Raw genomic sequence first — 16,642 nt, 5'->3', positions numbered from 1 at the left:
AATGTTTAATCCAAGGCAGTAGTAATACTTTATACTGGAGGGGGGTTAGGGGCATGTTCAAAAATGCTAAGAATGCTCCCCAAGTAGGTTATATATATATATATATATATATATATATATATATATATATATATATATATATTATGTATACACACACACACATATGTATGGGGGGTGTTGACTCCATAGCTACGGCCCTTGTTTAATTCAAATATATAAGATTATGAATTTAAAAGTCGATTCATTATATATACATGTAAGTGAGGTCTTTATAGATTTAAAGTTAAAAAGGGACACCAAATATGCCATTTATTTGTTAATGCATTTACATCGAAAAAGTTCACAAGGCAGACAAAAACTAAACCGTTGAAGAGCTATTTAAATGAAGGGGAAGAGGCTTTTTAAAAAAACATTTATTTATTGAATTGTTTGGTTGTTAATTGTTTTCTGAAGAAATGAATTAAATCTGTATTGGGTTTCAGCCTTGTAAAAATGTAAATTTATTCGGTCCGTATTTGTCAGATGACGCTCTTACTTTGAAAAGATCACCATCGGAAGCGATCGAAAGACGTATTGCTGTCGTTACAGCTAAACGCAAGTTGTGGCAGGACAGTGTCTACGGGAAGGCACTTATTTTAAATTCAGTTTAACGTTAAATAAAACAGTAACAGACAGTTACTCCCCGAGCTGCACGAGATGAAGTTTGTCTCGTGAACGATTGATGTGGTTCAATGTGTCAGTTTAGTAAGTGTGAGTGACGTGGGTCGACATGAAGCCGCCTCCCCGTAAACGAACTAAACCAACACGAAACCTGAGTTATGAACCTTTACCGCCTTCACGTGGAAAGTCCTCTCAGTGGCAGCAGGTGGAACAGAAGAATCTCCTGAAAGCCTTGAAAAGACTCGGCAAGACAACATCAGCTCAGGGGGACATCGACTATGATTTCCTGAAAAAACACGTGCCTACTCGGTCCATTTCTGAGGTCTGGCAGATTTAGCAACCATTTATTTAAGTACACCTCAGTGAGAACAGTTCTTTGCATAGCTCTATGTTTTTATGTAATACACGTGAACTGTTCCTTCCCTCCTTTAGATCCAGTCTGTGGTGGAATATCTGAAGGGTGAAGTGATCTCACTGGCGAGCATCAGGCTGCTCAAGAAGAGATGGGAGGAGAAGAAGGACAGAAAGCCCATTGAGGAGTGGACATACATGGCCTCTGCTATGGCTGGAACCCTCGAAGAACCAATTTCTACTGCTTTCTCTCAGGTACTGCAAGACAGATATGAATAACTCATGTTTGATTAGAAAGTTATTAGTATTTTGTTTCTGATTTGTTCTTGTACATTAGTGCAGTCGTATCCCTAGAAATTTTTCATAGGGGTTGCCAGATGGGGCCACTGAAAATCTTGAGGTGGCACACCAAAACCAAAAGCTATTACTGAATTTCAGGAATTTGAAAATTCTGTTGCACAGACAGGGTATTTGAAAACTAATGGTGGGACTCACCAGAGGATCCACAATACGATACTAGGAAACTACTACGAAACTTAGGTCACGAATGTTATTGCAATTTTGAATATGTTGCTATATACCATGTATTGTGATAAAATATATTGCGATATCATCTTTTTTTAACTGCAAGTTATGCCCCTAAAGGAAAACTTTGTCGACACCTGTTTTATCTAATAAGATAAAGTTTTCGGTGTGTTCATCTCACTCCAGCCTTTTTTTTTTTTTTTTCCGAAATTGTATAGTGAACTGAAAAAGCAATTCAATATATGATTCTTGTAGGCTACCTACAGTTGAATTTGTATTTGTAATATTAATAATTAATATAATAAAAAAAACAATACTTGGCACTGTGTGACGATACTTTATTGCCACACAAAAATATCATGATACTATGCTCTATGTCAATATGGTCAGTCAAGGCAGGGTCCGACATTAACGGTTGCCCGAATGCCCGGGGCAAGTAAAAATAGCCGGCGGGCCAGCAGACCCTGCACAGACATGCCCGATCGGGCAAGCAGCACAACTCTGACATACACACATATCGTACAGCCTCTCAGTCCTTAGCCGCTAACGTTAGCTCATGTACAACACAGGTAACACACAGAAACTTTTACAAAGGGTCATAATGTGCTTCTAGTGACTGTCAAATCGCCAGCAAAAGTTGTTTTAAATGCGGACACGGAGAGCACGCTGCCTGCTCTCATGGGACAAAGAGAATACAATAAACATGGTCAAATTAAATGAAGGAAGAGGATTTTTTTTAAAGGAAAATTAAATATTGGGGATTTATGTAAAAATATACATAGTCATATAAATAACTATATAATTAAAGATATGTAGGCTATGTTAGGTGAATACTCCTGTCAGTGACCCTGACCACTGGCAAAAGAACTGGAGTTGGTCCCCGGACGCTGCACTGCGGCTGCCCACTGCTCCCAGTGTATACAGTAGGATGGGTCAAATGCAGAGGTCAAATTTCGTTTCAATGTATGTAATGTGCTGAGAAAGGACAATAAAGAATCTTCTTCTAATAATAATTTCTTAATAACTAGGAGATAACAAAAGAATAAAGAGATTTCAAAGATTTAAAAAATAAGGGACATGAATCAAAACAACAAGAAACGAGATATATCCCCAGTCATGCACACCCAGTTTTAATAAACTCAGTACTGTTTTTCAGCACATACATTGTTTTGTCTTCATTCAATGTAGTTAGCACATATTGTTATTGCGCCATTAGTTTTGGCCTTGGTGCCCCACATTTTGGCCATGATGCCCCAATAAATTTGTATTTATCAAAGGCCAAAGTGGCCTTGCCCTAAAAATATCTTGACTCCAGGCCTGTAATTGTGTATTTCCTCTCCTGTTTCTGTCCTCAGAGGGGCCAGCTGTAGTGTGCTGCTTTTTTATGTGCTGCTGCCTCCATTGGCTGAGCGTCTCTGCTGATGTAAGATATAAGTCATGAGCGAAAATGTGCACCACACAGCCAGAAAAAGAACCTCTTAGGCAGGGCAAGTAAGAATTTAGATGGGGCAAGTAGATTTGAGAAGTACTTGCCCGGCAGGGCAAGTAGGAAAAAACCTTAACGTCGGACCCTGCAAGGAATCACATACTGATATACTTTGGTTTCTTATTTTACAGTTGTTTCTAATTGTCTGATATGCACAGACTGATACTGGTACAAGTAATATTTTGTGTTCCTCAACAATCCTGTTTTAATGTGTAATGTATCTGTACATGTGTGAGGTGATTTATTGTTCTTTAATAGGCTGGTTGTCCTTTTTCTTAAAAAGACAGATATACAGCGAGGGGCCAGCATTTGTATCGGGGTGGCTGAAGCCCTCCTGTCCTCCCTTGGGGGCGCCACTGTGGAAGTGGAGAGATGGAATTCTATAAACACACAATTTCGAAGTCCAAATTACAAATCAGTCATCTTTACTTTGTTTTGTTCAGCGGAGAACGACCTTCTGCTGCCTGGAAACTTCTCTTCGGGTTGTATCTGAAACACCCTGCTAGATAAAGTGATGCCAATGAGTCAGACTTGCTCACTTCTGGATGGCAAACCTTGAATGTTTTATCTCTCTCCTCCCACCACCTTTCTCTCTCTGTGTTTCTCAGATGCTGATAGTGTCGTCCACAGAGCCTCGCACCCTGAGGAATTGCGACCCTCCCCAGGTCTACAGACCACCCACAGATGAAGACAGGCCTGTTGGTCGCACCATCACTTTCAGACCAGTGCCTCGTTTACCGGTCAAGGGTAAGTACACCCAGTTCCTCTGTGTTATTGAAATTACTTAAATTAGGTATACAGTAGACCTGGGTGAAATGGAGAAAACCGAACATCATGCTATTTTTGAGCAAATACCTCAATATCAATATTGTGATGATATTGTATGCTTTACTATTGGTGCTTTGACAAAATATTTACACAATGAGATTTCTGATAAATAATTATCAGTAATAAATATCATTGTGGATATAATGACTAAGTGGGTAAAGGAAGATATCGTTAATGTTTCAGAGGCTGGTGTTACGCAAGTGGTTACGTCAGTCAGAGGCCTCCACGTGGGGAATTCAGAGTTAGATTTGAAATTATGCCTTTTTCCCTGCGGTCTCTCTCTTCTATTGCTGCTGTTCACAGTCCTGTAACGTTATCCCCACCACTCGCAGTCTCCATGTCTGTCAGCTCAGCTACCTGTTCCACCTGTAGAGACTGATCTCTGGTGGTGTGTGATGTGCACTACACACCATACATTCTCAATACAGTATTGCCATATAAAGAAATAGAAATTTGAGCATCAGCATTTTTGACGGTATTGAAAATCATACGGTTTGGATATCTTAATACCTTGGGGCTGTATTCACAAAGCTTCCGAGTGCCAAGAGCAGCTCCTGGTGACGAAATTCTAAGAAAATTCTTAGAATTCTTAAGATTTCCCCTTAAATTTAAGAATAGGTCTTTGTAAAGATAAAAGTTATTCGCAGAGCATCTTAGACCTTAAAAGAGCTCCTAAGATGAAAAACTGTTTGGAGCAGGGAGGAGGACTTTTAAGAGGCTTTAGCGTTTCCTAAGCAGTGTTGAGTAAGGGTTACTTTAAAAGTAATCAAAGTACGTTAGTGTGTTACTTTTTAAAAAACTAATCAGTTACTTTACTGTGTTACTCCCTGAGTAAAGTAACCCATTTACTTTAAAAGTACTTCCAACGTTACTCCCTGAAAAAAGTAACTCAAGCACTTTTAAAGTACTTCGAGCATTACTCCCTGAAAAAAGTAACTCAAGTACTTTTAAAGTACTTGTGGGTATTCTACATTTCCTATTGGGCAATGGACCACAGGGCGCTAAGCCTACATTTTTTTGTCTCCAGAATTAAAGTTATGGACCACTTGCCCTTCACTGAGATCCAATTCTCCCATCACAGCCGTCACTTTGACCAGTAGAGACACAGAACGATCTGCTGCCGTAGACAACTGTATGACAACAACACCCCAGCATTTTTAATATTTCCTCTAGGGATGTTACCACCAGGGGTCGCGTTCATAGGGACTTGGGTTGGGAACCGGAGGGTCGCCTGTTCGAGTCCCTGTCCGGACCAAATATGGAGCGTGGACTGGTGGCTGGAGAGGTGCCAGTTCACCTCCTGGGCACTGCCGAGGTGCCCTTGAGCAAGGCACCAAGCCCCCCAAACCGCTCGCGGCGCCTGAGCAAGGGCAGCCCCCTCATTCTGACATCTCTCCACTTTGTGCATGTATAGGTCCTGTTTGTGCATGTGTGTATAATTGACAAGCAAGAGTGAAAACATTGAATTTCCCCTCAGGGGGATTAATAAAGTAAATAAACTTAAACTTAAAACTTAAACATAACTTGAAAGCAAGAGACTTCCTTTGAAGACATGACTTTACTGCTTTGTTAATCCATGGTTTGTTGTTAGGATATATTTTAACCCACTTATATGGGATAATCATGTCCCTACAGAAGGTGATGTATGAACATGTTACATCGACCAATAAGTCCAAATCATCATCACAGGACTTGGTAAAAATGTCGCAGTCAGTGCAGTTAAAACACTCTTGTAGTGAGAGAACCGATTCTTCAGACCAGACCTTTATGTCCTTAGTTGCAGGTTTTTCTCTTTTGAGGACAGTTTTATACGTGGGGAGCCGATGCACGCAGTTATGGTCAGAAGAGCCCAGAGGAGGGAGTGGAAGAGATTTGTATGCGTCCTTTAGTGATCCATAACATAAATCCAGTGTCTTATTTCGTCTGGTTGGACAAGAGACATACTGGTAAAAGTTTTTATGAGTCTTATTAAGGGAAACATGATTAAAATTACCCAAGATAAAATTTGGTGCATTGGGAGAAATCGCCTGTATTTTCTGCACCACCTCAAAAATGGTAGTAGAGGCAGCGGCAGGATCTGCTTTCGTGTGGATGTACACAATTGTAATGAAAAGTTGGGGGAACTCATGGGGTAGATAAAAAGGACGTAATGAAACAGATAAGAGTTCTATGTTTGGCATACAAATACGCTCTCTGACAGTCACAGCAGTGCAGTAGCATCTGTTTACATATAAACATACCCCTCCTCCTTGTGATTTCCCAGTCAGCTGTTTCTGCCGGTCTAGGCGATACGGAGCCCCCAAATACAATGGTAGGGGAAACACTGATACTGCTCAAACCTAGTGGACAATAAAAATAGATAGATATCAGGGGTCTGCATGATTTCTATTTGCATCTCTTTGTGGTTGTTTTATGTGTGTAGTTTGTGTATGCGTTTTGTGTTTCCTTATGGTCGTTTGATCAACTTTCCAACAAGAAATGTCACTTCAAACCGGGCTCTGACCCGTACTCATCTGTACTGCCTTGTACCTCCATGTTGATGTGATAAAAAGAGTGCATTACGGCTTTAACAATGTAAGATTTTTCCACCCTTAGCTGAGCGTCCTGGCACCAACACAGCCCCTCCTGGCGTAGTACTCAAAACTCCAGCACCAGCCATGGGCCCAGTCAGAAGTAAATTAGTAATTAGAGTGCCCATCGGCAAAATGCCTCCACCCCAGCAAAAGCCATCTACCACAGCTGGAGCCATCTCCACCTCTCAGTCTGCTGCCCTCTCCACCTCTCAGTCTGCAACCACCTCCACCTCTCAGTCTGCTGCCACCTCCACCACCTTTACCTCTCAGTCTGCTGCCACTTCCTGCCAACGGGTTGCAACAGAAATGCTCATCGCACCTTCTACATCCTCACAGACTGAGACTGTAGTAAAAGGACAAGTCACATCCAGTTCTGGCTCTGCTGCTGTGCTAAAGACTGACAGCATTGGCAGTTCTCTAAACCAGACTACCCAGCAGCCCTCAGAGCAACACCTCACCGCCCTCTCCACCACCTCAGCTTCAAATTCCACTTCATCTGGTCCTCACACGCTCCCCACCTCCTCTGCCACCTTCCAAACTCCAGTCCCTAGTACTGCACCATCCTCTGGTGCCCCCCCCACTCACCCCACACCCACACTCTCCACCTCTGCCGCAGCATTTCATGCCAAGTTTGGTCGCACCAGCAAATACGCCACAGAAGACAGTCCCAGGATTTTTGGCGTCAAGAGTGTAGTAGACTTTGAGAGGATCTATCGCTACCTGAGTGCCATCCACAAGCCGAATGAGGACTGCCATCTTACCCCCATGGGTGAGTCAGAGTCACTGCTTGCTGTCATCTGAAAGAATGTTTTATTGTTAACATTTGCAGTCACATTCAACATGCAGCATCCAATCAGTGCAACCCTATCGTAAGAATAAATGTTGGCAATTACTTTTTTGCAAACCAGGGATACATTACATTTGTATGCAGTGGATAGGTTAAAACTCCATGTTTCAACATTGTGTGGTTTAATGTGTGGTTAAGGTTTAGCACAAAAACACTTGGTTATGATTAGGAAAAGATCTCATTTAGCTTAAAATACATGCACACGATATCCCTGTGCAATGATTTCTCAGGGGAAAAAAACAACCACTATCCCCGCTGACAGGTCACTAAAAAACACCCATGTTAGGAGCCCAAAAAATCCACTGGAAAACACTGATAGGTTGCTACAAAACATCCAAAACAAGTTGAGAGCCTAAAAAGCCGCTGGAAGAACCCTGACAGGTCACTAAAAAACACCCATGTTAGGAGGCCAAAAAATCCACTGGAAAACACTGATAGGTTGCTACAAAACATCCAAAACAAGTTGAGAGCCTAAAAAGCCACTGGAAGAACCCTGACAGGTCGCCATAAAACACCTACGTTTAGAGCCCAAAAAGGTGTTGGAAAAAGTCAAACAGTCAAACATTTGGAGCCTAAATAGCCATTGGAAACACACACGTACGTAGCCTAAAAGGCTGCAGGAAAAACACTGACAGGTCGCCACAGAATATCCAAGTCAAACAGTCAAACATTTGGAGCCTAAATAGCTGTTGGAAACACCCACGTATGTAGCCTAAAAGGCTGCAGGAAAAACACTGACAGGTCACCACAGAACGTCAAAGTTGAGAGCCTAAAAAGCTGCTGGATAAACACTGATGGGTACAAACAAAATACCAACATTTGGGGGCAAAAAAACCGCTAGGAAAACACTGAGTCACAACAAATCACAATATAACGAGGCCAAAAAGCCGCTGAAAAAAACACTGACAGGTTGCTACAAAACACCCACGTTTGAAGCCTAAAAAGTAGCCAGAAAACCACAAGGGTCACTACAACTCCCCATGTTTGGAGCCTAAAAAGCCACTGGAAAAACACAAACCAGTTGCCACAAAATATCTACATTGGGAGCCTAAGAGGCTGCAGGATAAACAGTCACATGTCGCTTTATAAACAGTCACACGTCGCTTTAAAACACCCATGTTTGGTGCCTAAAAGCCATTGGAAACAGCAATGACTTGCTACATCACAACCTGTTGTGTTGTTTGTTTCAAACAGTGGATTGCATCTTAGCAGGTGTCTCGCCACCATTTCCTGCACCTCCAGATTACAAAGGCAGCTTGTATGCTTTATCTCTTTAGAAATGTTAATATGGAACATGCAAATGTAACATCTTCTTCCTTAAAATGGAATTTACTCAAAAAATGTTTTGCTAGACAAGGTATTTGGCTGTTTGCGATACAATCTCAGCTGCCAACACACACACACACAAACACACACACACACACACACACAGACAGCAGGCAGTAACAATATAATTTTCTGATGTATCAAAAGTAATATATTGGCCACCAAAATGTCCATGTTCCTGCAGTTTTTGTTTAGAAGCAATTTAAATTTTATGAGACATTTCCTACCACTGTATTAAAATCCGTCAATTTTCTGATATTGTCTTGTGTCCTCCAGAGAGTGCTATAGTGTTGGACCTGTTAATGTCTCTCCCAGAGGAGCTCTCCCTGCTGGACTGCAACAAACTGCACAAGCATCTCATAAAGGTATAACATGCTGCACACTAGTTAGGTGGTCACTTAAATTAATTTTGTGCATCTGCAAGGCCTCTAGAAATCAAGGTGTCCTATTAGTTTGTGCAGGCCATAGCTGTGGCTGGATGTATGATGTTTACAGGTTGTCTGTCTGTACAACTGTGTCCCATTCTTGTGAACGTGATATCTTTAAAAAAAAAAAAAAAAAAAACCTTCAGGGAATTTCTTAAGATTTGGCACAAACGTCCCCTTGGACTCAACGACAAACTGATTACATTTTTGTGGTCACTGTGACCTTGTCTGTCTCATTTGTGTGAACTTAACATCTCAAAAACTATGGAGCTACATTTGTTTCTTTATTATTCAATCAAACAGAGTAGGTTTTGCAATCAAAAAAGATTTGAGAGAAAAAGTATCAATATTGCAATCAAAAAATGTTTGATTAAAAAATGCAAATCCTAAAGTTTTGTTTGCAAATCTTAAAGTTTTGTTTGCGAGTCTTTTTTTTTCCGTTTGCAAGTCAAAAAGTTTTGTGAGTAAAAAGTTGAGCCTGGTAGGCGGGGCCTAAACTGAAAGCTGTAAGACATGTCTCTATTGGCCAGTCTCAATCGGAATGACAGCTTGCAAAGCATTTTTTTTTTCTTCTCTCGGTTGGCAGATTGCAAACAATTTAAAGGTGCATATCGCCACCTACTGTACAAGAGAGTGCAACATCATGTTATTTAGCCTGTTTCTTAAATTCTACTCATCAGCCCAGTATGCTTGCAAAGCAACATGGGAGTTCTGTAGTTCAGTGCGGAAGCTGTGGCGAAAGTTCCGAAGTTTTTCGAGCTCCAGTTTCCAAAAAAAAATTCGTCCACACGAGCGGTGTGATTAAAAAAAAAAAAAATTATACACATGCCAAAGCAGTAGGTGGCGATGTAACGGAAAGGCCATTTTGACCAATCAGAAGTCAGAATCAGTACCAGAATAGGGACGTGCGGAAAAAAAAATACAACCCGATCCACAAAAAGAGTGCAAACTAATTCAACAGCAGAGGCGCCTGAACGACCAACTATAGTACCACGAAAGCAGCGACGGGCCTGCCAACGGAGGTCCGACCCAGCAGGATCCAGAACCTCCGTTGGCAGGCCCATCGCTGCTTTCGTGGTAGTGTAGTTGGGGTAGCTAGGTACTGAAGACCAGCAAAATCACCGTTTGTTTTCATTTATTCTTTCAGGTGGGTAAATGTCACCTAAGCACCTTTAGATTTTAGCAGTAGTGTACCCTTAATAGATAACTTGTTTATATAGTTTGTATTGTGCTTCATAATACTGTTTGAGGGAACTGTAACGTAACTGCATACGAGTGGATGCAACCGTCACTAATGCTAGCATAGTTCCTCAGGGATTTAAGCTGTTAATACTTTAATTTTGACAATCTAACCTGTGACAACACATTAGCTAAGGTTGTAAGGACTGTAACTGTTGGTAGCTGTTGTTGATTTTGTTTGAATATGTTGAATTATAATTTTATGAATTATTGTTTGTCGGCCGATTGAGCTAAGCTAACTGACGCTAACGTCAGCTGTCACTTGTTGCCATAGCAACGGTAAACATTCACATACGGGCTAAGTGCAGAATCAAGCTTCGTTGTAAATATAGTTAAGATACATTGTATAACACAGGATGTGGGATTTTTGTAGTTAGTAAACTTTTAGAAAAGTGCTATTTACCGTCGCTCTGACATCAAACAATGGAGACAGGTAATAAAATTCTGCGGTTATCCTATCTACACGCAACCGCTGGCACCGGAGTCTTCCAAAAACTTCACCCTGGACTCCAGTTTAAAAGAAACGCGGTTTCGGGGCCCAAAAGTGTGGTTGCGTGTGGCCAAACAGCCAAATCGCATAGAATAATACACGGTTTCAGAAGTACACGGGTCCATGTGGACTAGACCTAATAATAGCAAGAATATTTTATTTGAACTGGTGCATGTAGATTGCTTTTGTTTAGCCAGGGCAGAACTATTCGACGGCGTAATGGTCAGTACCATCAGTGCCCTGGGGTGTAGCAGTAATGCCGACTGTCGAGCGTTTCCAGTGGGAGAGAGGGAATCGTGGGTGTAGCCCGCTCTGTATGTAGCCACGTCAAACCCACCAATAGAAACTCTTGTGTCATCCATCAATGTAGGCCCCGCCCATTAAGTGCAGTTGAACTTGCAAGCAAAACTTGAACTCGCAAGTAAAGAGGGCTGAACTGCAGGCAAAAGTTTTTAACTCACAAGCAAAGAGGACTGATCTGCAAGCAAAAGTTTTTAACTTGCAAGCAAGAAGTACTGATTTATAAGCAAAATGATCACACGTTTTTACTTACAAACTTGATTTTTGATTTGCAGTTCAAGAAATATGCTCTCAAAACAGTTTTATATGATTGTAACAAAAAGACACAAAAGTACCTCCATAAAAAAACATCTCGAGGAATTTCTGTAAATTTGGGACCAGTGTTCACTCGGACTCAACAATGAACTTTGGTGGTCAAAGGTCAAGGTGACCCTGAGTCTGTCTTATTCACATGAATGCTATATCTCAAGAAGGAATTTCATCAAATTGACACAAACATCCACTTGGACTGAGGAATAAGATGATTTAAATTTGGTGGTCGAAGGTCAAAGGCAAGGTCAATGTGACCTCACAAAACATGTTTTTGGCTACAACTCAAAAATAGGATAGGATGTAGGAGAGGAGAGAAGCAGCAGGTGGTCTGATGGTATGAAGCAGAAAGAGCAGGACCGGTAGCTAACCTGTCCCAGCTCAAGGTGAGAGCCACTCTGGTCTCAGACTCGTGTTCCCACCTCTGGAGGTGGTTTTGCTGACCAGAGTAGAGCACTATCTGATTGCAATCTGATCACCCAAAACGCATTTTGGTGCAAGGTGTTAAGGAAGTCTATGATAGGTCCTCTTTTCCTATTAGCCCCTCTCACCTGCTCACTTTCAAGTTTCAGACTTCCCCCTTGCTGCTGAAATATCAGACCTCATCAGGAAATCCAAGCCAACAACCTGTCAGTTAGACCCTCTTTCCACTGTCATTGTAAAAGCCTGCTTACCTTCTCTGTCCTCCCTAAGAACTGTCATCATACACTCCTGCCTCACCTCCAGTATTGTTCCTTCAGCTCTCAAATAAGTCACAGTAATTCCTGTTCTTGAGGAAAGATGGTGCAGACCCCAGCAATTTCAATAACTTTCATCCTATCTCTAAACTACTTTTTCTTTCTAAAGTCCTTGAGAAAAACTGTTGAATCTCAGGGTCATGCTCACTTGTCTGACAATAACCTTTATGAGCAATTCCAGTCTGGTTTCCACACCCTCCACAGCTCAGAAACAGCCTTGGTAAAAATCACTAATGATCTCCTCATGGCAGCTGACTCCGGACTCTTAACCATTTTCATCCTGCTTGATCTGAGTGCGACCTTCAACTTTTGATGCCGTCCTGGAAGAGGGATCCCTCCTCAGTTGCTCTTCCTGAGGTTTCTACCATTTTTCCCCCTGTCAAAGGTTTCTTTTGGGGGGGAGTTTTTCCGTATCTGCTGTCAGGGTCCAAAGGACAGAGGGATGTGGTATGCTGTAAAGCCCTCTGAGGCAAATTGTTATTTGTGATGTTGGGCTTTATAAATAAAATTGATTGATTGATTTCTCACAGCATCCACCTCAACAGACTGGCCTCCACTGGAAACACTGACACACCCCTGGACTGGTTTAAATCTCTGACCGTACACAATTTATCCAGTTTAAAACATTCAAATTCTAGCCATGTCCAGTCACTACCGGTGTTCCTCAAGATTCTGTCTGGGGTCTTTTTCTGTTTATCATCTACCTACTTCCTCTCGGCTATGTCTTCTATAAATTGTAAATAGTGATGAAACCAGGTTACTTCTTATTGGCACCAAATCCACCTTAGCAAAAACTGACAGTCCCCACTTGTCAAGAGTCTGGGCATCATCCTCGACAGCACTCTGTCATTCCAAGCTCACATCAATAATGTCACACGGTTTGCCTGCTTCCATCTATGCAACATTAAATGCCTTCACCTGTCCCTCACACTCTCTACGCAACACAGGCTTCACTCCAATTGAGTGTGTGTACAGTGCCGTGCTGCACTGCTGTGTGAGTGGCTTGTTTGACTGTGCGTAACAGCAGCCTTTTGATGGTCATTTACACACTGTCCATAACAGTAACTATGTCAGGTAACAGGTGCACGCGTGCATTGGGGCAGAACTCCGCCATGCGCGATACAGAGAGCAGAGGAGAATTGTAAAGGTTTGACCATGTAGAGACAGAAATGACATGCTGTTGTATAAATAAGATAGATAACATAAGTCTATTTAGTTTGTTTAATAATAGGACAAGGTATAGATCTGTTCTATAGGAAAGGTAACATTAAATGACTTCTGTTGTCATCTGGTGCTATATAGAAAATAAAATTAAATAAAATGATACCAGGAGATGGTATCCCCAGCATGTGAGTTGTACAGTTGAACCATTGCTGACCTGTTGCATACCAAACTTGCAAAATTTTGTTCATTTTTTTGCAGCGTTAGTTGTGCATTAAGCTGACAGGCCCTCTCTCTCTGTATCTGCAGGTGTACCGATTTGCCTCATCCACTGCTGACTCCAAGATGGCAGACAAAATGCTTAAAGACCTTAAGAATGAACTCTGTGCTCACACAGACGCACCGAGCAGTCAAAGCAGCAATGGAACAAACGTTGGGCAGAACTCTGCTGCAACTGCTGACAGCGGTGACGCCATGGACAGTGGAGGGAAGAAACAGCAGCCAGATGAAGCTGAGAGCCAGTCAGCAGGGAGCAGTAACGCACTCAGCCACCCCCCCCTCAACCCTTTTATGGTGCCACTGAAACTGCTGATGCGCAAATAGGTCCACTTCGAAGAGTATCAAACTAACGTGTAATGGTTTATATAGAATGCTTTAGTTATGTGTATGTTCTATAATAATATATTATTTTTATAGTCATTCCAGAGTTGAGCCCCAGATTATTTGCTAATTGTTTGTCTCAGAGGTTACTGGGCTGGGTGTAGAACTTGTGTACCCCCCAGAAGCTCCAGAGTTGAATATCTGCTCAGATTCAGTCTTGTTTTCTTATTCTCTGATCAGATAGTTTCTCATTTAAATTGTTTTGTCGGTTTCAGACTTTTCAGTTTTATTGTTCAGTTTCTAAGACAGCATTAAACACTGATTAAACTCTAGAAACCAATGGCTCTATATGAATGCAGATTCTTTAGCCAAGAGGACAAGATTTTGATATCAGAAGCGTTTTGGTCTCAGTTTGTAGTCTGAGTGCTATTGACCAATCATGTTTGAGTGGGCTATGGTCGCCTGCAGGTAAACAAAACCTGCTCTGTTTTGGTGTGCTAGTGCACTGCTTAACATGTAAGGACAGAGTCGGGGACTTAAATTAGGTCAGTTTTTGACTGCCCGCATGCCTTAAGGTGAAAGTCTCTTAGAGTGTGTCTCAAATTGCATACTTAGTTGCATACTTGGTTAGTACACTTCAATGTAGTACACTGTGTACACTACGTTCTTCTTGTGTGGTGCACTAATTTCAGCAAAGTAGTGTTGTCTCTTATCGCGCACTGACTGCCCTTAGCACATTAGCTAGCAAACTAATGTTAGCACTTTATTATTGTTCGTGATACCAAATCATTACAGACCCAACAAACATTACTGACAGCTTCTGTGCAACAACATTGGTACTTAGTGCAAAAACCCCTTTAACTAACAGGCTCCTTGTTGTCCCCAGCCTCATTTCAAAAGCTTCCACTACGTCACAAAGATGTTTGGACCGTTTTGAGTGCCCCAGAAGTACACTGCATTTTCCAGAACCATGCAGTGTGATCGCAGATGCACTTGTGCACTTAAAATATCAAGTGTTTAATACAGAATTATGTGATTTGAGACACACTGCTACAGTAGCGTTATGATAACTGTACTTGGCTTATATGATGATGTGTCAAGCTAGGACTGTTCATTAGCCTGCATTGGTTGAGTTGTTTTGATTTAGCGAACGCTAGCTAGTCGCACAGCGGCTATAAAATCTCCACACATGCAGTTAACTCACTATCTCTGCTTTAAGCAGTAAGAGTTGGGGACAAGCAAGAATTGTAAATAGAATACCCCCAGATAAGGATGTTCCGATTGATTGGCCATCTGTGGTTATTGGTAGATACTCATTCTCAATGGTTTGAAGGCTAATCAGTAGAACTGATCAATAACTCTCTCTGATGATGTTACATTATGAACAACAAATCAGCGCTGACATGAGCAGGAGAGCTAGTGAACCGCTGTAAGCAGCTGTCTGTGGAGGTTGCATCAAGTTACGTTATGATGCATTCAAGCTCTATTCAGTGAAAATGAGAATTTAGTAAAGGTAAATTGGAACATTTTTATGATGTGTTCGAATTCAATCTTGAAAAATGTAGCTTTGGGTGACAAACTTGAATAAATGCAGCTGTTTGAGGGAGAAAATTGTTGATGTTTTGACAGCAATATAAAATACACACTGATGTGTATGAATGAATTGCGCTCATTCAGAGGTAGTGTAATGAAGGGCAGTTCTTCAGTGTTTATTTTTTTTGTTTTTTGTTGTTGTTTTTATTTTTTTGTAATGACTTCTTCTTGTCCTGGCACAAAAGAGGGAATAAATAACAACAACAAAAAACATCTATTGGTATCAGCCCTGAATTTCTCGGTCCCTAACATATGAAAAAACTTAGACAATGAGCTAAACAGACCTACTTCACGTGATGTAGTCAAACAGAACACTTGCTAAATTAGCCTATGTTGCCTAAGAAAGGGGCAAATGTCAAGCTCATTGAAAATGACAGAAGCTGAAAAGAAGTAACCTTGTGACAGTTTTATTTTAGTTGTAAAATCAGTCTTTAACAGCAGTTAGAACAGTTCACATTGTCATCACCTTTTTCTCCCCGGATGAGTGTGCACCCCTGTAACTTTTAAGTTGATAAACCAAACAACATCAGCCTACAGGACAAAGCCATGGTAGCTTTCCTAGTTGACAAATAATTGCCTGCATGGACAGTGATGCTCACCATATGATTTTATGTATGTCTGAGGGAGGGCGCACTCACACCAGGATAGTCCAGGGGACTCGGTTCTATTGGATGGGGAATGCTGAAAAATTTCACACTTTAATTTGGTTCAGTTCACTTTCACACTGCACTTTCTAAAGTGGACCACACATGTTGGACAACATCACGCAGTTACAACAGCTGCTCCTTTGGGGTGGTATTGCCCAAAATGACCACTAACCAGGAAGGAAAAAAAAGCATGAGTAAGAAGAAAACCCAGCTCATCGATTGGCCAGGACCGAAAATGGAAATCCATCCCCTTTAAAAACCTCATTGTTCTTGTGGGTAGCCACAAGCAACTGCAATATATAGTCCTCTGACCATATATCAATAAGCGCCTGCACCTCCTCACTACTCCACGTCTGCCCACAAGACATTTTCCAGCTTTTTCTTTTTTTAACCTCTACTTCTCCCTGTTCGCGCTGTTGGCTTTGTTTGTTGCGTTCTACGGCACTTCCTTTCTTTTGTTCACTTCCTCTCTTTGGTTTGCTGGATAGTCCATTTGCATTTCCCATTGTAAGAGAGCCGCACCAGGGTTCACTTGCAAGTGAACC

The 16,642-nt window shown here is 41.5% G+C and overlaps 1 protein-coding gene across 1 annotated transcript; it reads left to right on the top strand.

Moving 5' to 3' along the window:
- The first annotated feature begins 556 nt into the window (after nucleotides 1-556).
- On the top strand, nucleotides 557-15,635 carry snapc2 (small nuclear RNA activating complex, polypeptide 2). Its single transcript, XM_049568848.1, has 6 exons — nucleotides 557-982; nucleotides 1,093-1,266; nucleotides 3,631-3,769; nucleotides 6,446-7,192; nucleotides 8,873-8,961; nucleotides 13,567-15,635. Exons 1-6 carry the CDS (start codon nucleotides 770-772, stop codon nucleotides 13,858-13,860), a joined length of 1,656 nt encoding a protein of 551 aa, XP_049424805.1. The 5' UTR covers nucleotides 557-769; the 3' UTR covers nucleotides 13,861-15,635.
- Nucleotides 15,636-16,642: the final 1,007 nt, after the last annotated feature.

The sequence above is a fragment of the Epinephelus fuscoguttatus genome, linkage group LG23 (assembly GCF_011397635.1).
Source record: "Epinephelus fuscoguttatus linkage group LG23, E.fuscoguttatus.final_Chr_v1".
Lineage (NCBI taxonomy): Eukaryota > Metazoa > Chordata > Actinopteri > Perciformes > Serranidae > Epinephelus > Epinephelus fuscoguttatus.
Note: the sequence above shows the minus strand (reverse complement) of the source record. Positions and strands in the feature narration are given on the sequence as shown.